The sequence below is a fragment of the Oreochromis aureus genome, linkage group 23, assembly GCF_013358895.1.
Source record: "Oreochromis aureus strain Israel breed Guangdong linkage group 23, ZZ_aureus, whole genome shotgun sequence".
Classification (NCBI taxonomy): domain Eukaryota; kingdom Metazoa; phylum Chordata; class Actinopteri; order Cichliformes; family Cichlidae; genus Oreochromis; species Oreochromis aureus.
This window is the reverse complement of record NC_052963.1, coordinates 25978162-25999846: the sequence shown is the minus strand read 5'-3', so window position 1 is coordinate 25999846 and position 21685 is coordinate 25978162. Positions and strand designations below refer to the sequence as shown.

The 21685-nt window shown below is 38.5% G+C and overlaps 2 protein-coding genes across 3 annotated transcripts in view; both read right to left on the bottom strand.

Annotated features, from left to right (window-relative positions):
• Nucleotides 1-1584: 1584 nt before the first annotated feature.
• Nucleotides 1585-8817, bottom strand: bco1l (beta-carotene oxygenase 1, like). Of its 2 annotated transcripts, none has more exons than XM_031735331.2 (11): nucleotides 8683-8817; nucleotides 7485-7613; nucleotides 7257-7386; nucleotides 6491-6638; nucleotides 6146-6293; nucleotides 5130-5350; nucleotides 4113-4379; nucleotides 3928-4033; nucleotides 3762-3856; nucleotides 2521-2632; nucleotides 1585-2424 (listed from the first exon to the last, which is right to left on the bottom strand). In XM_031735331.2, the coding sequence occupies exons 1-11, from the start codon at nucleotides 8744-8746 to the stop codon at nucleotides 2264-2266; spliced, it is 1581 nt and encodes a 526-aa protein (XP_031591191.1). In that variant the 5' UTR covers nucleotides 8747-8817; the 3' UTR covers nucleotides 1585-2263. The 2 variants fall into 2 exon arrangements, with proteins under 2 accessions (XP_031591191.1, XP_039462431.1); XM_039606497.1 differs by having other exon boundaries at nucleotides 7485-7590; nucleotides 8683-8742.
• A 2362-nt stretch (nucleotides 8818-11179) lies between these two features.
• Nucleotides 11180-21685, bottom strand: part of LOC116316699 (kalirin-like) — a 48508-nt gene continuing 38002 nt past the window's right edge. The window contains exons 51-57 of the mRNA XM_039607043.1: nucleotides 21212-21304; nucleotides 19852-19902; nucleotides 19231-19308; nucleotides 18366-18551; nucleotides 17375-17546; nucleotides 16622-16767; nucleotides 11180-16533 (exon numbers count right to left, since the gene is read on the bottom strand). Of these exons, the coding sequence (XP_039462977.1) occupies nucleotides 16348-16533; nucleotides 16622-16767; nucleotides 17375-17546; nucleotides 18366-18551; nucleotides 19231-19308; nucleotides 19852-19902; nucleotides 21212-21304 (912 nt within the window). The 3' untranslated portion in view covers nucleotides 11180-16347. The remainder of the gene's footprint in view (nucleotides 16534-16621; nucleotides 16768-17374; nucleotides 17547-18365; nucleotides 18552-19230; nucleotides 19309-19851; nucleotides 19903-21211; nucleotides 21305-21685) is intronic.

Below are 21685 nucleotides of genomic sequence, written 5' to 3'. Positions count from 1 at the left end.
AAGCAAGTAAGTGTGCTAATGAAAGTATCAAAATTGATGTTTACAATTTATAATAGATAGTCACAATGGAAGTATTACTATTGCAAATGTTTTCATTTTCCTGAAGTCTCTATTTTTCATTCAGTCTTCACAAAAAATACCTGTTATATTATTATTGTGATAAACAAGGTGTTTGTGGTTGTGAGTAAATTAAATGTTAATTGACATGAGTGTCAGTCATCTGGCTGGTAAATTTACTAACCAACAATTGTCAAATTGTGTTACAGCTAACTGGCTAACCTTAGCAAAATATTGACAGTAAGCTTGCTAACATCATACATGATCTTCTGTTTGTTGGTGACAGACAACAATAATACACTCACCAGCCACTTCAACAGTTTGTTAATACAAAACAGCCAATCAGTTGGCTGCAACTAATTGCATTTAAGCATGTAGACATGTTTAAAACGACTTGCTGAATAAGAAAACGGACATGCGAATATTAAAGAAAGGTCACTTAAGTGACTTTGAACATAACATCGTAGTTGGTTCCAGACAGGCTGCTCTGATTATTTCAGAAACTGATCTACTGGGATTTTTCCCAAACACCCACCTCTATGGTTGACAGAAAATGGTTTGAAAATGAGAAAAATGCTTTGTTGATGAAAGAATTTGGAAGAGAATGGTCAATCCCTTTGGAGCTAATAGGGAGACAGTAGTAACTCAAGTAATCACTGATCACATCCAAGGTAGCAGAAGAAGGAGAAAACAGAAGAGCATTTCTGAATGTACATCAACAGATTGGGTGCCATTTATAATTTGAACAATATGAAAGCATGGATCCATCCTTCCTTATATCAAAGGTTCAGACTGGTGGTGGTGGTATAATGGCATGGGGTTATTTCCTTGGCACTTTTTCTAAACACCACAGCCTACGTGAATATTTTTGCTGACCATGTCCATCCCTGTATGACCACAGTGCACCAATCTTCCAGCATGATAGCACAAAGCTCAAATCATCTCAAACTGGTTTCTTGAACACAACAAGGACTTCATTCTACTCAAATGGCCTCTACAGCCACCAGAGCATCTTTGGGATGTGTTGGAACGGGAGATTTGCATCATGGATGAACAGCTGAAAAAAATCTGCAGCAACTGCAGTATACCAAATAAAGTGATACTTGGATATAAACTATAAAAAACTCTCTTTATATTCAGGCAGTACCACAAAATGTCAAAGTCACTAAATAGTCTATTTTATAGTGAAGAGTGAGTAATTTAGTTCTTATGACAAACTAAAGGATAAATCCGTTCTACCATCCTTGCCATCAATCTGCACCGAAACTCAGGAGCAGATTTCTATACCAGCTTGAAATTGTGCCGAGCTCTTGACTGGAATTTTCTTTGAAGCATCTCTATTTTACAGTTCACAACAATATCAATAACTGAAGCATCGGGTGCTGTCGTGACTATAACTTACTGTTATACCAAATATACCAGTTATACCAAAATATGGTCATACATAAATAATATGGAAACACAGCAGAAGTAAAAAAAAAAGACAAAATAACTTAAATTTAAGTCAGATTAGTTTATTTATATATCTCTATATCACAAAATACAAATCTGTACAGCCAACAAAAGCCTCCATCCTTAGACTCTTGATTTCAATGAAGAATAGGAACTAATAATACCTCAAAAGGAAACATGGATGAAAACTTGACTGACTGGTGGGGGCACCCAACCACAGGGCAATATTAGTGGTCTGATAAGTAGCTCACGTTGGTTCATTTGGGACAACATAACACACAGTAGCCATTTTCTCTTGAGACCCCTCGGGTCATTAGGTTTTAAAATAGGACAGCAAACAGTAAGTTTGTTGTTTGCATGACAAGACATATTTCAGTCTAAAAGTTGAGTAGTTAGAGCTTTTATGTATTAAAAGAATTTTGTTTTATGCTTAATTTCTCAACATTTTTATGTTACAAAATAAAATCTCTGGAAATAAAAAAATGTTAACGTACCATAAAAGTTTCTACACCTGACTGAGGTGGAAACTTTGTGCAGCTATAATGAGATTTTCAAACATTGCTGATCTCACTTCATTTGCATTTTTAATACTATACATTCCCTTAAATCTGTCTTTTAAAGTGCTTTAGGATTACCAAAGGTAAAGCAAGTAGCAGTAGATTTTTTGTGTCCACTGTTAACACTGGACATAGCTTAAAAGGTTTTTTAAAAATAAGTTTGACTTCATTGTCTACTTTACTTAAAAGATTCAATACTATGATGAATCAGCAGCAGGAATGAAAAGTCCGTGGAGGTCCATGTGGACAGTGGTGGGGATGGAGGCTCGGGCGATCTCCTCAAAAGTTTTGGCATCGAGCACGAGCATAAAGGGAGAAATGCTGGGATCCGAAGAAACAACGGATGACAGGATGACTCCTGGATGAGGAAAAAATACAATGGAAATACAAATTTTGCTCTATTATTGTGGTTTCTAAATATGTAAGTTTGTGTGCTTGAAAGTGTAGCTCTCACCATCATCTTCCTCCACAGCTCCGGGAGATGCGACGAACACTGGCTCTGAAGGATAGCAGTTTTTCTGCACCCATTCAACGTGTTTCCTTTCAACGATGTCAAACTTGGCGATCTGTTGGGTAATAGTGTTAAAGTATCAGACCTCAACAACCTTAAAATAGATTGTCCTAATTTTGGTTCAGGCATTCACTGTCCTTACAGATTTGAGTATTCAGCATCGTACTGTGTCAACAATAACTGACGTCATTCGTTTTCACTTTATTTGTTTGAAAATGCTGACTGAATGATTTAGTTTGATTAGTTTAAGATTAAGATTAAGATTAAGATTGTTCATCCTCATATGTGCATCTGTGGAAGTTATAGTGCATAAAATACAGCCAGCGTCGTAGTTGTTTTGTCGTTTTCATGTAAAGAAACAGAATTTGCGTCACTCACTGATATTCAATTCATTTTTCCTACAAAACTTACAAAACTTTCCCAAAGCTGCCCGCACCCCCATCCCCCTGTTTCCGATGTTGAAATGGAGGCCTGGACCATAATTATTGCATGAAATTGGGTACATTTAAATTGGAGAGACCTTGCTTTAATTCATTTGAATACTCATTAAAATATTTTGCTTGTCTTGTCCTACTTTCATATAGGTCATTTAAGGCTGGAAGAAGGAGCTGGTTAATGCATTGCCTCGGCTTTAATCTTAAGGGAATCCTTCTACTTAAAAACAAAATCCATACCATTATTTTTTCAGTTGTCAAACTGGTCAAACATAGGACTTTGGGGTTCATGTCTTAGACTAGCTGCTTCATTATTACCATGACCTTTCATTTTCAGATGCTTCATGGACACATTTTGACAATTTAAAAGCTTGATTATTTGAAATGAGCTTCCTCCAAGTGACAACTGAGCTCACCCTCAGAAAGAGTGGGGAGCTTAGATGCCCACATTAAAAGGAACTAATTGAGGTGGTTTGGGCATGCATCCTGGGTGTGGAAAAACCTTGATATCCTCCCTAGAAAGGATGAAGGTAGAGGCCAGTAGAGCGAGAGCTCAACTGCTTAGACTACTGCCCTTATGACCCAGACCCCAATAAGCAGCAGAAGATAGAAGGATAAATGTTTAGGGAAAAGATCACATTTGGGGTCCAATGTTAGCCACATGGAAATGTGGTTCATTTATGTATAATTGTTCACCCCAAAAGCAATGCAATTGATTTAATAAATCAGTAATCAATAAAGTTGCTTCACCTTGTTGGGATGAGGAGACCACTCTAGCCTGGAGCCGTAGAAATATCTGTACTTTTTAGTGTTGAATTTGTAGTTGATCCCAGGCAGCTCCAAACCTTGAAGAGGAATCAGACTTGTTAGGTGGATCAGACAGCATTTAATGACAGTCACTTTGTGGATGACTAACCTATAAAAAGGGTGTCTGGCTGACAATAGATTGATCCATCCTCCTGCAAAATTGCCTGAGCCGTTGTGCCAGCCAGAGTCACCAGATTAGACCCTCTGGGAGACTCCTGAAGAACAGGCAAATTGTTATTTATTGATGAAATAGAATGTAAGTGTGAGTGAATTTTCACTAAATACTAACTATACCTTGTTGATGTTGAGTGGAATAACGAATCTTTGGCAGGATGGTGGGGAGAAACTCTTATGGCTCTGGATGAAGTTGCTAGTCTCTTTCTTGATGTTCTCCAGGTAGAACATGTTGTACAGGTTGCTGTCCTTGTAGCTGATCAGGTCAAACACCACATGGCCGTCATCCTCATAGGCATTGATGTGGTGAAAAACCACCAGGGCATCGGCATGAAAACGTGTGGAGATTTCCTTTCCTGTTTTTCTATTGATGATATGAAAATAAGTCTGGAAAAGAAAACAGGTAACAGTACTACGGAAAATCTCAAATACCTGTTATTACCAGAAATGTACTACTCCATTGTTTTTGGTTTTCTTGGGAGACTTCAAATCAGCAATGAGCAATTTCTTGTCGTGGAATATTTAAATCAGAGTCTAGTTTTACATAATGAGTAAATCCAGCAAAATAGAAGATGACAAACTTGGTATTTGTGGTATCGCCACTATTCTTTGTTATTTCATATCTTAAGATGATTTAAATTTGCATAAATAATTTTAGACTATGTTAGTTGTGATTTTGTGCAGTGTACTTTTATAGTACACTGTGGCCTGTTATGTTTTTGATGGCAGTGCATACAATTATTTGGTTGGTTTCCTGGCATTTTTTCAGGCTAGAATGCAAACCTTAAGCTTTAATATAGATCTGCAAAAACAAGATCTTCAATTTTTGGTACTTCATCACTGGCTTCATTTTTCAGTCCAATAGTTTCTGCTTGGTTTTAAGGAGGCAGCATGCTTTAACAGAGTGATGGTAAGTAACATTTTATGTTTTTCAATTTGTTCTGGTGCCCACAGTGACACAAAGAACCAACATTGCACCTTAAACTAAAAATGTGAAGGGCCAAGGAGAGAGCCTACAAATAATCAGTATATAGTGTCGGTGCAGTTTTTCTCTGAGTATATTTTTTCTTAATAGCTTAAATGACAACTTATATATAATTTCACTATTATGAGTCGATAAAAATTTGGAAGACTTACAATATCATCCTGATCAAATTTGAGGCAGCCTCCCCAGTTGACCCCCCTGAAGTAGGCAGTGGCAAGTTTGACAATATCCAGTTTGAAAGATTGCTCCACGAACACAATGTAGTTCTCAGTCATGCCAAAGCTGTGGAAGTAGCTTGGAAACAGTGAGGAGCGAAAAGGGATTGAACAGATCTGCTGCACTTTCCTCAGCGCCGGCTTTTTGTGATTTTTATCTGAAATAGTCAACACAATGTTGTAAGCTTCACTTTAATTGCCTGTTATTCTGTTCACTTGTCTGCATTTCTTGATTGTAAAAAGGGAGAATCAATAATTTAAAAATCATTAATGAAGTAAAAGAAAGCAAATGAAGCAAATGAAAATACAGTGAGCTACAGTCACACACACTTTGTAAATGATAGTGTTCATATCAACTGTCTTCTTTGAGAGGTCTGATTGTGGTGTCATAAATCAATTAAACCTAAGTTGTAATCAAGTGAAGACGTGGCTCATGGAGCATGCAATGGCAAATAAGTAACTTTACTGCTGTGCATAGGTTTACTATATTCTGAGAATGATATCTAATTACAGTGGAACCCCGACTTACGAATACCCCATTTAACGAAAAATTCAAGTTACGAAGGCACTTAATGGCAATATTTCTGCCCGTGTTATGGCAAAATGCCCGCATATCGAAATCCGCTGGCTCTGACTGGCTGAGCCCAGAATGCCCACAATGCCTCACAATCACAATCATGTGATAACCCCTTGGCTTTTGTACTTGCGCTTCGCTGTTCCACTTGAACGACGTATTGTTGTTGCAGTTAGCAATTAGCCTATAGCCTATCGTTCACTCAAAAGGCGCGATGGGTGCCTCGACTTACGAAAATTTTCGACTTACGAAAGACCCTTGGGAATGAATTAATTTCGTAAGTCGGGGTTCCACTGTACTGCTAAATAATTTATCTTGAGGATTTAAAGTTTAGGAACAGAAATAAACAGGACAGAATGAATTACTGCAGACATCATACCTGAGGCATCAGCTGGGACTTTGAAGATCATGTATTTTGGCTGGCCAAAACCAATAATAGCAGTCCCCATATTGTATGTATTGCCCTCCTCATCGTAGTGTGGATGAGCTGTTGCTAGGTTCAAGGCAATGTGGTTCCTGTAGTTTATCTGAAATTAATACCGGGCAGTACATTTGAGGAAGGACAATCTTTCACAGAGATGCTTGTTGCCATTATATCCAACTGTGGTACTAAACAAAACTAATATAGTTACTTTTTACCTTTGGGCATTAAACAGTGGACCATTTAACGAAAACCCTGAACCTTTTTAAAACGTTCCCAGGCAGTATGTGCAGACTAACTTACCCTGCCGATAGTTTCCAGGGTGTTAGGGTCAATCTGATTTATGTAGTTGACCTCAGAGGAAGCGTAGTAGTCCTGACCATAACGAATTATGTTGATTAAGTTGTTGTCAGTAAAGTCAGGAATGACATTCTGGAGGTGCGTGAATGCCCTGGTGAGAGAGCGTGGAAGGTTTTTTTGGGGCACACAGCTGAAATAATTCAGTATTTGTATACATACCTAATAAAACAAATATCCTTTTTTATGATTCCAATCAACCAAACGTCTTTAGGTAATGTTTATGCAAGTAAACCCTTTACTAACCCAGAGAATTGCATTTTGCACTTTCATGAACTGATGAATTGAAGCAGATATTCTGATAAAAAAATAAAACATCAGAAAAACCTCAAATGTTTTTGGTTAGTCTGTCCATATCTGAAATCATCAAACCCCAAATGGACCAAGACCACAAGACTTGTAAGGTTTGATTCAGATTTCTATGTTCATCCATCCGTCCATCCATCCATTTAGCTCTTGTTGTATGCTTCGTAAACTAACACAGAACTGTGATATCCATCCATGATGAACTGAAGCAGAGACTTTAGATGTACTACACTTGTTCGGTTCCAGATTTAAAATCTCTTGTCCACTCTACCTTTCTATGTTTAGTAGATATAAAAGCTGAATGGGCTGAACTTGAGCTTTTTAAGTCTGTTCTGGACTGAAACTAGAAAGATCGGAAATCTGAGTATCATATATTCTGTAAGATCATGATCTGGATGGGCTTTACCTAGAGAAGATGTTTTTGCAAGGATCGGGGTAGATCATGGTCCCAAACTCAGAGACAACAATCTTGTCTGCCTTGATGTTTCTCTTATAGGTGTCGCTCTTCAGAAACTTACTTCTGTAAGTCACCTCACCTGAAATAGCAACATCAGAACATTGAACATATTCAGCAGTACCATGGACAATTGACAGTCAACAGTTAAATGATGCTGAAGGTTTATCAAAGTCTGACCATTGCTGAAGGTGAAGCTGTGGATGAGCGACAAGCCGTCAAACCAGTGGTTGTACTCAGAGTTACCTACAGAGAAAAGCCCAGGCCCGTTCCTCAGCAGGGTGCCCTGCAGCCAGGAAGGGACAGATCCTGCAGGTCAAAGGTTACAAACACCACTGTTAATGGGCTTTAAATCCATTCTTAACACAGAAGCTTTGTGAAAGCAATCTAACCAAAAGGTCCATTGTGGAGTTGTGGAATTTTCTATCTCACTACACATTTGGGGTTTGGATTACTGTGAAGTGATCAAAAGGTTGTAAACTCCATACTTGAAATTTTAATGGACGTTAGGTTAAGAAAGAACTATTAACCTGAAGAGCTCAGTAAAAATAAGTGATAGAGGGCCACAATCCTAATTTCGGTGATAACTGAAGCAAAGTCAGATCCACCAGAAATTAATTTATGCAAAATTTAAGCCCTGTGTGTCCTTTAAATATCTCCATAAATCCATGTTTTAAAGACACCACAGTTATGATTCTTATATATAAAATGGGAAAATGGTTCTGGTTAATGGTATTGATATAAAAGAACATCTGCATGTAAGAATTTTCACTGTGAGGTAATTTTGGAGGATAATGAAATGTAACTACTAATAACCTACTCCATGATTATAATCATTAAATGGTCAGCAACTCCAGTGCCACACAAAAGGTAAATAATAATAATAATAATCATATATACAGAGCTTATGACTTGATTTGAGTCATCCATTCAGTCTGACACATGCAAAGCACATAAAACAAACATCTACTCAGGATTTCCTCTATATGACCAATAAAAGTTGCAAAGTTTCTAATTTAACATAAACAAAACATAACAACAAATGAACATTATAACTCTGGAGGCAGATGCTAGAAAATGCTTTATACTACAGAGACTTAAACCTACACTTGCAACAAGTGTAGGTTTAAGTCTTCAGAGTTTGGCACTGCTCCCTGTTTGCTATGCATTTATCGGTGCCACATTCTACTTGGTGAAATAGAATATGTTGGTAATGTCAGCAGACAGTCTATTTAGGCCTATTCTAACCTTTTGAGCTGTATGTTTTGTTTTTGTTTGTTCAGGTGGAAACCTTCCAAAAGAGCAAGCTGAATTTATTAATGACTCTTTAAACCAACAGACTCAACATTTTACAAACTCTTTAATGGTTCAAACTCACCTTTCACTTCGGCTTTCACTGGCTCTGGAGTTTCACATCCATTTCTTGAAATAATTGACTGCATGCTTTACTTCCTGAGCTACAAGCCTCATATGTTTCCCAGAGTGCACTGCTCCGATTGAGTCCCACCTCTGACTGAACACACAGACTGACAGCAGCTGACTACGTGATACTTGCAGGCTTCAGGAAACATAAGTGCAGTAGATTATGTAAGTGAGCTGGAATGGACTTTACTCAGCTTTTCATAATAAAAGTCTGCCTGTTGGCTTACTTCAAGCACAATTTACATGTTAATAACTGGGCTTATGTTGTCCACAGCTACATTACATTCATCAAATCAGACAAAATGCACCATATCAAAACAACTAAAACATAATTTTTAACTATATTTTAAATTTTTATTTAATTTGATCTATAGGCTCTGTCAGTTTTTTGTTTTTACACAAAATTCAATTGAAACAACATATTTTTTTATTTGAAAATCCAAACTTATTTTAATGTTTTATACTATCACTATATCTCTAAACTGTCCTATTGCCATTTTTTTCTTTCGTGTCTTTAAAGCAGGATGAATCTTTAAGCTCAGATCTGATTGATAATCTGTAAGCCAGTGATAAAAATTCTCATTATCTAAATATGAACTGTAAATTGCTGTGTTGTTAAATAGTTATATGTAGCTTTATAGCTCAATATATATTGCACTTTTACAGTTTACTAAGAGGCATGATTTTGACTAACAGCAAACATTTGGATCTTTTTGGTTTAGAAACAATAATTGTTTACAGTTGATTACAGCATTAGGTGCTAATTAAATCATTGCAGCACTAATCATCACAGTCCAGCTGAAACACATTTTGACTTTGTACACTATAAAAAGTCCAACACATCTTGTTTATCACCTCCACCTGTGTGTAATGTAAATAATGGATTGGATTTCATATAGCGCTTTTCAAGGCACCCAAAGCGCTTTACAATGCCACTATTCATTCACTCTCACATTCACTCACTGGTGGAGGCAAGCTACAGTTGTAGCCACAGCTGCCCTGGGGCAGACTGACAGAGGCGAGGCTGCCATATCGCGCCATCGACCCCTCTGGCCAACACCAGTAGGCGGTAGGGTAAAGTGTCTTGCCCAAGGACACGACGACCAGGACAGAGAGCCCGGGGATCGAACCGGCGACCTTCCGGTTGCAGATACGTAACGTAACATATGTAATCTAAATCAGTTTACAACTTTACAAATGCACTTATCAGGATATTTTTCCAGGTCAGAGTGCCTCCTGGCACTGTGTCCTAGAAATTACTCAACCTAAATAATACATCATAGTTTAACACCCATTAGAAGCTTTGACTCAGCATTTGATTGTTATATAATGACTGACACGATTTAATCCAATCTACTTAGATTCTTTATTTACCTTTTTTTCTCCTTTACATCTGTTAAATAGCTACTGTGCAGATTAAAATATTCATTCAAAATCAGAACCTCATCTTTTGGTATATAAACATTATTACAGTGATTTACCTTTAGAAATGTTTTGTATATAGACCTTACTTTCACAGATGCATCAGCTGTGGACCAATACCTAGATTTGAATAAACAATTTGGCTGAAATTGATGGAAAGTCATCGGTTAGTTGACCCTCAGATTCGGGGGTTCCTGCAGGACCATTGGGTAACTGGCTTGTTGTTGTGAGCTTTGGTCTCTGTACAACTGCAATGAAAGCTTCGTCTCCATCGCTTGCTATGAGGCCTATTTGTTCGTGGTAGGCGTTGAACAGTCAAGGTATGGAGGGTGTCACATTTTCAGGTTCTTATCTTTGCGTTTAGTGGAGGATGTAGGTCTGCTTGCTTCAACAAACAACGACTTCCACTGGGTCGATGTACTGGGGTGGTAGCAGCTGAGTGTAAAGTTGTTGAGTTACGAATCAGCACCTCCAACTCTGAATTCATTGTTTTCAATTGGAAAAGAGTGCAGTGTCTCTCCAAGTTGGGAATGAGAAGTATCTCAGGTCTGTTCATGAGTGAGGGGAGAGTGCAGTGAGATATCCTGTTGTGGTAAAGAGACCAAGATACCTCTTAGGTGATTTTTTTTAGCTTGTCCAACTGGGAGTAGACCACAGGTAAGACCAAAGACATACTGTAGAGATTATATCTCTCAGAGGGTGGCTGGAGAAAGTCCGAGATTGGCAGAAAATGGATGGTGGCCTAACCCTGATACTTTAATTTATTTTTTGTTGTTAGTTATTTATCCTTTGCACCAGAACAAGAAATTAAAAATAAGATTATAAACAGCTTAACTGAAATTGTAAGCATTCTTTACAATGTAAATAGAGAGTAGCTTCTCACTCACACACCAATGTCAGACTTTCTTGTGGCTACATCCAATTTTTATATGCAAAATATAAATGGTTATAATGTATAAATGTAGTAATTAATCCATGTATTTAAAAAAAAAAGAAGTCCAGAAGAAGAAGCCACATACAGAATGTTTTGGATGAAAAATGACGTTTATTACAAACACAGAGAGCTGTTAGCAGTCAGTTAGCAGCTGTTAGTTCTGTACAAATAACACTGGTTGATTGGTTAGTTGAGTTTGCCAGTCGGCAACAAGGCTGGGTCTCAAACAGCACCCTATGCCTTTGTAGTGTACTATTTTTCATCCTAAACCTTAGTACACTACCTTTCACCTCAAACCATTCATAGTGCACTGATTTCTAAGCTGTGTGCTATTTCCCACCTTATAACACCTCTATAGTGCACAGTTATCCATCTTACACCTTTAATCATGGTCCACATTTTATTTTAAGCTTTACTTTGTAGCACCTTCATTGTGCAATACATTTAACTTTAAAACTCTTCATAATGCACAGCTTTCCACCTGTTAGAGTTCCTTTTGAAATGCTCGGCAATCAAATTGAAACCCTTCTGGTGCACTCCGAGTTCCAAAGTTGTGACCTTGCTCATGTTTTAAGCATTTTGAACACTATAAACATTTTTTTGTTTTTTTGCATTGACAGTTATCACACTGACACAAAATCCGTTGCCAGCTCTGTAAAGGGAACAAAGTGGCATCTGTTTTTAAGGGTCATTCACCTGACGAATGTCATGTTGATGTTAAGTAGCTTGAAGGTCTTTAAGGACTCGATATTAACTTATATTTTAGACAGTCATAATTTGTATTTGCATGTTTATGTGAAGAAGTGGATGTTGGTATTTATAATGACTATTACAAGACATTAACACTGTCTTTTTCTGCTTTTTCACTACAAACTTGGACATTTGTGTAATTTGATTCCAGTTTCCTGAAAAGGCTTGCTGCTGTTTAGCTGCAAATTAACAAGTAATTTGAAGAAACCAGTTTATCCCCAATTATAAAGGAAAAAGAGTAACTGATCATCATATTCAACATTTTAATAATAATAATAATAAAAGAAAATTCAGTATCAGGGAGTATGAGAAATAGTTGGTATACTGACATCTGTTTCCTTAAAAAGATGAGAAACAGTTGATTGGTCACACTATACTGTTTTGTTTTAATGTTTGTCTTGTGAGAAATCAGTACTATAGTGTTTTATCAGTCTAAAACACTAAAGAAAATAATTTACACTGCTGAACGGAAGCTCAGATATAGCAGGGATAACTGATAGCAAGGATGTTTTTTTAGAGAACAGACGTCAGTTTATTAACTATTTTTCAGCCAGTATACAACAGGCAGAAAGGAACGCTTCCCCTCATAATTACAGCTAAACTGTTTAACAAATGTGATAAAATGTCGTGTAATTTGCAGCTAAATATTAGATTTTTAATATAATATTTAAGAGATTTGACATGAAATTACCCAGTAAAGTAAATGTTGCCAAACAGCCTAATATTTAACCCAAAGTACCATCTTGAACCAGAAAGTTATGGACAATCTGATGTCCACCATTCACCTTAGAAAAATATTTCAAGCAGATTGAATCAAAGCTATGCTGCCAAACATAGTTTGACATTTAGTAGAAAGCCAGGTGTGCAGTAGCTGGGATAAAAAGTCTAATGAATATCATAGTCAAGTGCCATCGGTGTGTGTTGCCCTTTAAGAAAACATTAGGTTTCCTTCAAGTCTGTCTTAATATACTAGTCCCAATCACATTCCATATGCACATTAAGAGAAGCTTTAGTAACATATTTTCCTTTAAAACCTGCTCAGGAATAAGGCGTTTCTTGGTTTCTGTTGTAGCTTTTGACTTTTTTTTAACCAAAAAAACCAAACAAATGTAATAATCTGGAAATGCTATAATCTACCTATTTCATTGGGCATTTATTGTTTACAAATGCAAATACAGTTTAAACGGCTAAATTATAGATGGTTAATAGTTTTGAGATTTGTAATTCTGTATTTGGTTTCTTGATCCTTAAAAATGATCCAGAAAGGACAGACTGAGTTTAAACTATATGCGTATATCACCATATGCTGATGATGTGATTCTGTTTTATTACCCAATTACATAAATCACTTCAAACCCACCCTAAAGGTCCAGCTCAGTGACTTCAGATAACTGAGGTGAAACCTAGCAGACAGCTAGTAGCTACAACTACACTGTGTCACCTGTCACTCAACAAGGCCCCGCCCCTAATAACGCAAACTTTAAGCCTTAATGACACAATGAAACATGTGAGTTATAAACTAAATTCAGCCCCATACAGTTGTTACACAGGAGGAAACTAGACCAAAACTGTTTTCTGTAGCAGGCTGAAGTTGGACATTTTAACATGGGAGACTATGTATAGGGACTCATTTTGCAGCATCAAGTGGACATTAGAGGAACTGAAAGTTTTGTTAGTGTCATTATAATTCTGCTAACAGAAACCAGAAAGCTGTTGCCTACAGGCTGTACATTTTAGATCAGTTTAAAGGAGTTATATTAAGATAGACTTGAAAGAACTTAAACTTTTCCTTTAACACCACTTAAACCATTCATAGTTTGCTTCATAGCACACTATCCTCCACCCTAACCACTCTTTAGTGCACCTGACAGGCTGCGCAGCTCCTTAAGGACCGGGGTGTTGTCTGAGAATGGCACCAGAGAAACAGAGAGAGAGAGAGACAGAGAGGTAGAGAGAGAGAGAGAGACAGATAGAGAGAGACAGGTAGAGAGCGTGCTGAAGGTTACAGCTTCGGTTTTACTAGAAACAGACAGTCACAGTAGGTTGGGCTGCTGAGAGACAGACCGGTTCAGTGTCCACAGTACACAGAGTAGCAGTTGGACGTCTGGTCTATATACAGGAACGAGAAATGCATAATCAGAATATCAAACTAACCAAAGCTGAGGCCGCCTTGTTGACTGGAGAAAGACAGAGAAGGGGCGGGGCGGGAGGAGGGCGGCAGCAGCTCTGGTTTGCTATAAAAACCAACCAAACAAATAAACAAACAAAAAATGGTGTCACCGCAAACACAACGATTCGTCATGGCAACGCTACACCGGGACACCACCTAACTGTCTGTGGAAAAACACACACACACATAGGACGGCGTTACTAACACACGCACACACACGCTCTCCCTCTCTCTCATGCACACGCACGCAGTTATTAATATGACAAACATTTTCTCTCATTTTTTTTCTCTCTATTGAGGTGAAAAACAGATTCTATTATTCTTAATTATCTTCATAGTAATCTTCATCTGCATCTTCATCATAGCATTGGTGTGTGTATGAAGTGTGTGTGTGTGTGTCCTCAGTCTCTTTATACACACTATTAACAGAACGACGCGTAGAGAACTCAGTTCTGATTGGCTGATAGGTCTTTTTGCCTCTTCTCGTCCAGGAGGCTTTCATTTATTTATTTTTTTTAACTGTCTTTTCTTCCTGGAGTCCCCATCTGGATGGTGGTGATGATGATTGTAATGATGGTCATATGACCTCCCTTCCACTGACCCACAGAGAACAGTTTGTGAAGTCATAAGAGTGGGTTATTGGTTGCTTGGGACCCTGACGGCAGCGTCTGATAGAACGAGGTGAAGAACTGTGTTCTGGCTGAATGTTGAAGCACCAGGAAAGAGGGAGGAGATTAACAGTACCTGCTGCTGGGAGAGTGTATGTGTGTGTGTGTGTTTGAAGTCTTAAATGCTGAACAGTAATGAGGGTCTGAAACATGTCAGGAAACCTTCAGAGCATAAATGATGGCAGTGTCTACCTCTCCAGTTCCTAACCCTCTGATGGGTCACAGTACTGTTACATAAAGAGACAACAATGGAAAAAAAATGTAAGGTGGAGATTATTTTGTGAAAGAGAAAACTCTGAGCTTGTTCTGAAATCTGACCAGGATGCCTGTTGAACTCCTCACTTTTGGGGGTTTTTTTATGCCTAACTGAGGGTGCACACCAAACTCTCTGGAGAGATTTTTTCTTCTTGTCTGTCCTAGGAAAACCTCAGGAGGCCCCCAATAAGAACTGGACCAGCTGAGATTAGTTCATTGACTCTGGAGTCTCTTGACACCATTGACAGTCAAAATGGAGGGGAATGTTACTACTGCTGTTTGTGGACAGCTGAATCGATATGGTTCAACTTTATCACTGAAGAAAGTGATGGAGTCGGTTATGCTTTGGAAGGAAGCAGTTTTCCTTGTGGTTTTAAACAGCGGGGGTTGCAAAATAGTCCACTCACTGTATTTGCATGAGAAACATGTAGCAAATCTTTACTTTCCATTTGGATTGAGTTCACCACAAGGACTCACTTATATCCCCCACGTGTGAACAAGACCCTGAGATTCTACATCAATCAACTACAACTCAAACACTCTATCCTTTTCTATTCATACCCAACTGTGAATAGTGACCAAAGAGTGACCAAGGACTAATATTGGATACAAGTATTCAAGCAGAAGAAATTATAATAGCCCGAAGGGTCTGGACTGGATCAGGATCTTGGTCATTTGGGAGAGGCTCAAAGTACAGCATCTATTCCACAATGAAAGGATCCACTTGTGGTTCATACATCCAACTAGGATCCCTGGAAAACACCTTCTAGGTGAGGTGTTTGGCAAGTTCAACCTTGCTACCTCTCTGGAGGCGATGCCTGAGGACATTAAGGCCTAGTTTATTCTGCTTAGTCTACTGCTATTATGACTGAGAACAATCTTTAGGCATAATTACACCATTCTGCACTTCAAATAAGCTGTAATCAACTTTTTACAAAGATTGTTAGAAATTTTGAGTTAAAACCAAACAACCTACTAGAACACTAATTACACTTTAATTTGTTGACGTCAGGCAAGTATGCTCCAGCTCCACTGTTACACACTTTGGGGATCCATGAAGTTGCTATAGAGGGTTGCCCCTTGGACCCAGATGTAATATTAAGGATATTCTGTAATGCTTAAAACTTTCACATAATTTCTAATTATTGTTTCTGACAAATCTCATCAGGTGAGAAAATGAGAAAGTGGAGGTTCAGTTTAAGAACTGAGACATATTTTTGTCCAAAGTGCCAGACAGGCAGACATTGCCATCGTCATGTTTACATTTTTGCTGCACAAATATTTCCCAACATGCTTTTGACCCATTTTGCATTTAGTATTTGGAGTGCTGTCATTGTGTTTGTGTATGTACATTGTGTTTGTGTATGTATGTAAACCAGATTCTGACCCTGCTGCCAGTGTGTGTTTGTTCATGTGTATGTGTCAGTGTGTGTTCAGCACGCTGCGTGACACCCAGCCCTCGGCGGCTGGCGAATCGCTGTTGGCCGGCCGATAGACCAGACTCTGACCCTGCTGGTTGGACGCCAGAATCTGAACCTTCTCCCCCCGAAACACGGAGATCTCATCCTCCCGCACCGCCACGAAGTCCTGCAGCACCAGAACCAGTTCCTGAAGGGTCAAAGGTCATATGGCCTGATGTAAGAAAGTTTTTCAAGAACTTATGGTACACAAGGAAAGTGAAAGGAGGGATTCAAACCTGATCTTCCTGTTCACTGTCAGGAGGGGGCTGAGTTGCGTGACCGTTGGGAGTGGGCGGTGCAGATGGAGGCCTTCCTGATGACAGTGGCCGTGTCACAGAGATCACACCCTCCTTCCTCTGATACTCAATAGGAGACTGGAGAGCTGTGGGCACAGATTAGATGTAGTTTGGATATGCACGAGCTGTTTCAGTGAGATTTAAGGTGATTTATGGAAATTTATAGAGATAATTGATGTTTAAAATATTTAAGGGGATCTAGGAATGTTGGAGGGTTGTTCACAAAAATGAATTTTGATTGATTCAAGGAGTTTTCAAGGAGGTTGTAAGGAAGGCATTTTGGGGAAATTTAAACGTGATTGAAATCGATTCATTTGACATAAAACAAAGAATAAACAGCTCGCAGAGGATTTGAGACTTAGGAAGGTATTCTAAGATTTCAAGGGTGACTTAAGGGGGATTTACGTTAACACAAGTCCAACGTTACAACATTATAGAGATGTTTAAGGGTGGTTTGGGGAAATTAAGGCTATTTAAATATGGTTTAAGGATATTTAGGGTAAAACAAAAAGTATTTGAGGAATATGAGAAAGATAATAAAAGTAGCATTTCAGTTGAATAAGAGATTTCAAAATCAGTGGTGACACAATGACAATGAAAGGGAATTTTCCAAGGAGAATTAAGGACATTTTAGGACAGGTAATGTAACCGATATTTCAGATATTTAAGGAATGTTTTTGACAAGGTTTTTACCTGACAGGAAGTTGTTCTGGGCATCCAGCAGGGAAGCAATGGTCTCTACCCAGGTCATCTTTATGCTGGCAGAAGATGCCTGGAGCGTGAAGCGCTCCGCCGACCCACGAGACCACAACACAAACTTACAGGGATCACCGTCCACGCTGTCCTGCATTGCCAGATAACTCACCTGAACACAAACAATAACACAATTACTCCTAATTCAGACCTCAACACGGTGTCTAGCCTAATGCTGGGCTTACACTGTGCGATTTTTGGCCCATTTTGAGCCGATTTTTTAGTCGTGCGACCGTTTTGTTGATCGGCCCGAGTTTGGCCTTCATCGTGCGCCGTTCATCGTGTAGTATACGTGGGGTAACGAGAAGCGATTAACACCTCACGACCAGCTCCCGATCATCAATCGCTTGGTCGGGAGGATTTCAAACCTGTTTGAAATCCTCCCGACCGTCGTGAGGGTGTCACCGCAGCCGCTCACACTGTGCACGCGCAAACACATAAACGTCGGTGAAAAAGACGGAGTAGCACGGCAGTGCAGCGTGTGATCTGGACACAAGCGATGGAGGCACTTGTAGAACTTTGGAAAGCTCATCTGAGTCTTTTCGATGTGGCCTCACAAAATTATCACGACCACAACAACTGTGAAAATAGCTGGATCTACACCACTGCTCAGTCACAGCTGCCTGATCAATGTTTTTCATTAGCAATTTAGCAAAGTTGATGGTGGTGGTGTGCGTGTCTGTGTGAGTGAAAGACAGAGAGGGAGAGCGAGCGACAGAATTTCTGTTATAACCTTCATTTTTATGGACGCACAGTGTGAGCACTCAGGTCGCATCAGAGCATCGGGCCGTATAGTGTGAGACCCTGCATCGTGACCGACGAACTTCTAACCCCTGCGAGTCAATCGTGCAGTTTGAGCTGAAGCTGAATAACGCGACTGAAAAAAATCGCACAGTGTATGCCCAGCTTAACCAGTGCTGACCAGTCTGACCTTTATGCTGTTCTTGAACTGGTATCCTGGGTTGTTGGAGCCTTTGCGCAGCAGTTCGCTAAAGATGATGATCTGCTCGAACAGGAAAACTCTGCGCTCTTTGCTGCGAGACAGAACGCCTCCGTCCTGCTCCCAAACACAGAAAGTCTCCTGCTGCAGCAGCTTCCCCTGAGACGTTAGCTTTCCCTGGAAAACACGAGGAGGTGAGTTAGGAAAGAAAGACAGATGGATAAGAGTCCAGGTACCCTGCAGCAAACTTTACATTTCCAGGAAATCAACAAAAGTAAATTGTGTAATGCAGATTCTTAGTTAATGAAAATAAATAGCAGGTAGTGTTAATTCCTAAATCCAGGTCTCTAAACTACACTACAACCTCAATTTTAAACTCTAAGCAAAGTTCAAAAAATGGAAAGATTTCTCTTTAAGTTTAATTTGTTACATGCCTCATATATGTCATCGTTAATTGTGTCTATTGTGCTTTCTACACACATTTCTAGTTTTTGTAGAATTAATATGTGCCTGAAACAGGTAAACTGCACACAAACTACTTGAGAAGCTGTCTTTGCAGAGCTCGGTAGCAGCACCCCACAACAACATTATTATGCTGTGTGTGCTGTTATCAATGTAATATGGTGTTCCTTTGGGTTCTGTTCATTGTCCTTCATCTCTGTGTGGTTCAGTTCTGCTTTTTGTCCATTTTGTGTTAGTAGACAAAAATGGAAACTTAAAATTTGAAATATTATCACATTTCTTTCAGAGCTTTCAATGTTAATTAGCATGAAATCAATTATGTTACTATGTTGTCCTAGTGACATGAAATTGCTAACAAAACAAATCAGCCGGACAGGTGGACAGACGGGTGTACCTCGTATCCCTGCAGGCGTCCCAGGTTCATCATGTCATTGCAGCGTTTTGGAACCAACGACATCAGCTCCACCGCTTTCTGTACACAGACCACACACACAGTTACTAAATATTACAAAAGTTTGTGTTAGTCCTCAGGGCGATGATTCACCGTCTCGTGTAAATCATTTATAACGATCTTCACTATGCCAGAAGCAGCAGCAGCTCTTTGCTGTCTCCTTCTGCTCGTTGGTTATCAGACAGAAACAGCTGTCTGCTGAAGAACAAAACTAGCAAAATACATCATGTGTTTGTTGTCTAGAGTTTTTTTTACAACTCTTAGCAAAGCTAAAAAAATATCTATTCTTTACAAAACATTTAACAAAGTTTATCATTTTTAAAAGTCACAAGGATTTGAATGAAAATATAATAAATTCAGTAAATAAACTGTTTCCCAGAATGTAGATCCTTTGTGTCTCTGTGTATTATCAGAACAGTTTATGGCACAACACAACTGTTTTTATATTAGCAAAAAACTGATCAATAACAAAAAACACGAACAAAGCTGTGGTTCAGTTGTTTGATGTTTCTGAAAGCTTATGAGACGATTTACAGAAAAGGAAAGCAAAGAAACAAAACTTACCTCAATCTCCTCACAGTCCAGCCCTGCCTTCGACGTATACTTGAGGAAATCCTGATGAACAAACAGAAAAAATATAAGTGTTTGAATGTCAGCCAAAGTCATAGTGTGTCCTTAAAGTGTAACATCAGAAAATATCTTAAAATATACGCTGGTATGATGAACTGATGAGTTTATCTCTGATTTCTCACAAAAAGCTTTACCCAAAAGTACAAAATTTATGCCAAGGCTGTCATTGTGAACCAATCAGAGCTCACAGGTAATAACTGTTAAGGAAGTTAATAAAACAACCCACACATTTCTTCCCTGAGTTGAGTCCCAAATAATTTCTGAGTCTAACACTACACCCATGTCAAATCGTAAATAATTTCAAAAGACAACATCAGTATGAGTCAATTCAAGTCTTGAGGTCAGCTCCATCTCAAAAACAATAAATGCCAAGTTGCATCCCGAGTTGTGTCCTGAATCTAGTCCCTCATTAAAAGGTAAAAACTCGACCTCACCGAAGTTCTAATTCAAGCCTGGAGCAAGAGCCAATAGGGCTGAGCGATATGACCAAAATCTCATATCTCATAGAATACATTTCTCATCCTGATAACAATATAAATCACAAAATAGTGCATTTTCTGTAAATTCTGTGAATCTCTGGCACTCATCGCGTTTTCAGCTGGGCGTCGTGTACCTGGAGTCGAGTGTTTTGACCGATGCATGAAACTATATATTTTTAGTTGTATTTTAAGTTGTATAAGTTGCATTACATGGCGTGTTGCGAGGAAAAGCCTGTTCGAACGTTTGAGTCTAAGGTTTATTTTGAGCACCTGACGGCTCTTTTTTGCTTGTCATCCGTAAACTCTCTTCATACTTTTTAATGTAATTCTTGTGCTGGTAGAAGAAAAAAATACTGGTGTAAACAGAGTGTTTTGCAACACCACGAAACAAACCATAGCGTATAATATGAAACGATAGATGTTTTAATTTGATATCATCTGATATATTTCGTCATGTCGCACAGCCCTGAGAGCCAACCAGTCTATAATCAAGATCAGCACCTCCGGTCAAATTCCAAATTTAGCTTGGTTTTTAGTTTTATGTCATATTTGTCAGGGAAAATGCACAAAACCCTAATAACCCTAATAATAAAAGAACCCTTGTACCACATTTAGCTACTGGGTAATTTTCTTCTATGGTCTCTGGGCATTTTTAAGCAGGATATAAAATACCCAAACTTACTCCACAGATAATACTAGCAATTCCATTGTAACATTCAGATTCCACCAAAAATGCATTAAATATATTTTAAAATCAATGTTTAATTTTAGCAGTTAGTGTAAACACAAATCATGTTGACAGGTTCTTTACAGACCTTGAGCAGCAGCTGGTACTTGGTGATTCTCTGGATTGGTTTGATCAGATAATCACTGATGGACATCCTGCAGCTGATCTCATGTTGGATTTCCTACAGACAGACAGGCAGAGACAGAGATAGAAGGACTGGTTCAGTTTCAGTTTTTGGCTGATTTTTACTATAGCAAGGTCCATTCAAGAACGTGCATTTTTAGTAAAGCCTGCTCTTTTGATTTTTTTCCCCTTTTTTAACTTTTAAGATAGTAATGATTAAAAAAATCAGGAAAGAAAAATAAAAGAAAACTATTACTTGTTGATATGATTTGATTGATTTGTTTATGGCTTGGTGAACTGAAAACAACTTTCCATTGATGTGGATAACAAAGTTATTCTATTCTATTCTATTCTATTCTATTCTATAAGATAATCATAAAAAAAACAACAGAAAAGAATAGCCAAATATAGAAATGAAAAAAAAAAAGAAAAGTGATGC

Bases quoted from the DNA above. Each gene is read 5' to 3' on its own strand.
- bco1l (XM_031735331.2), bottom strand. From the start codon at position 8,746: ATGCAGTCAATTATTTCAAGAAATGGATGTGAAACTCCAGAGCCAGTG. The intron at 7,614-8,682 runs GTGAGTTTGAAC...TTTGACCTGCAG, and splicing joins AGTGAAAGCCGAAGTGAAAG to GATCTGTCCCTTCCTGGCTG. The intron at 2,633-3,761 runs GTGAAGCAACTT...ATTACCCAACAG, and splicing joins GGTCTCCTCATCCCAACAAG to ATCGCCAAGTTTGACATCGT.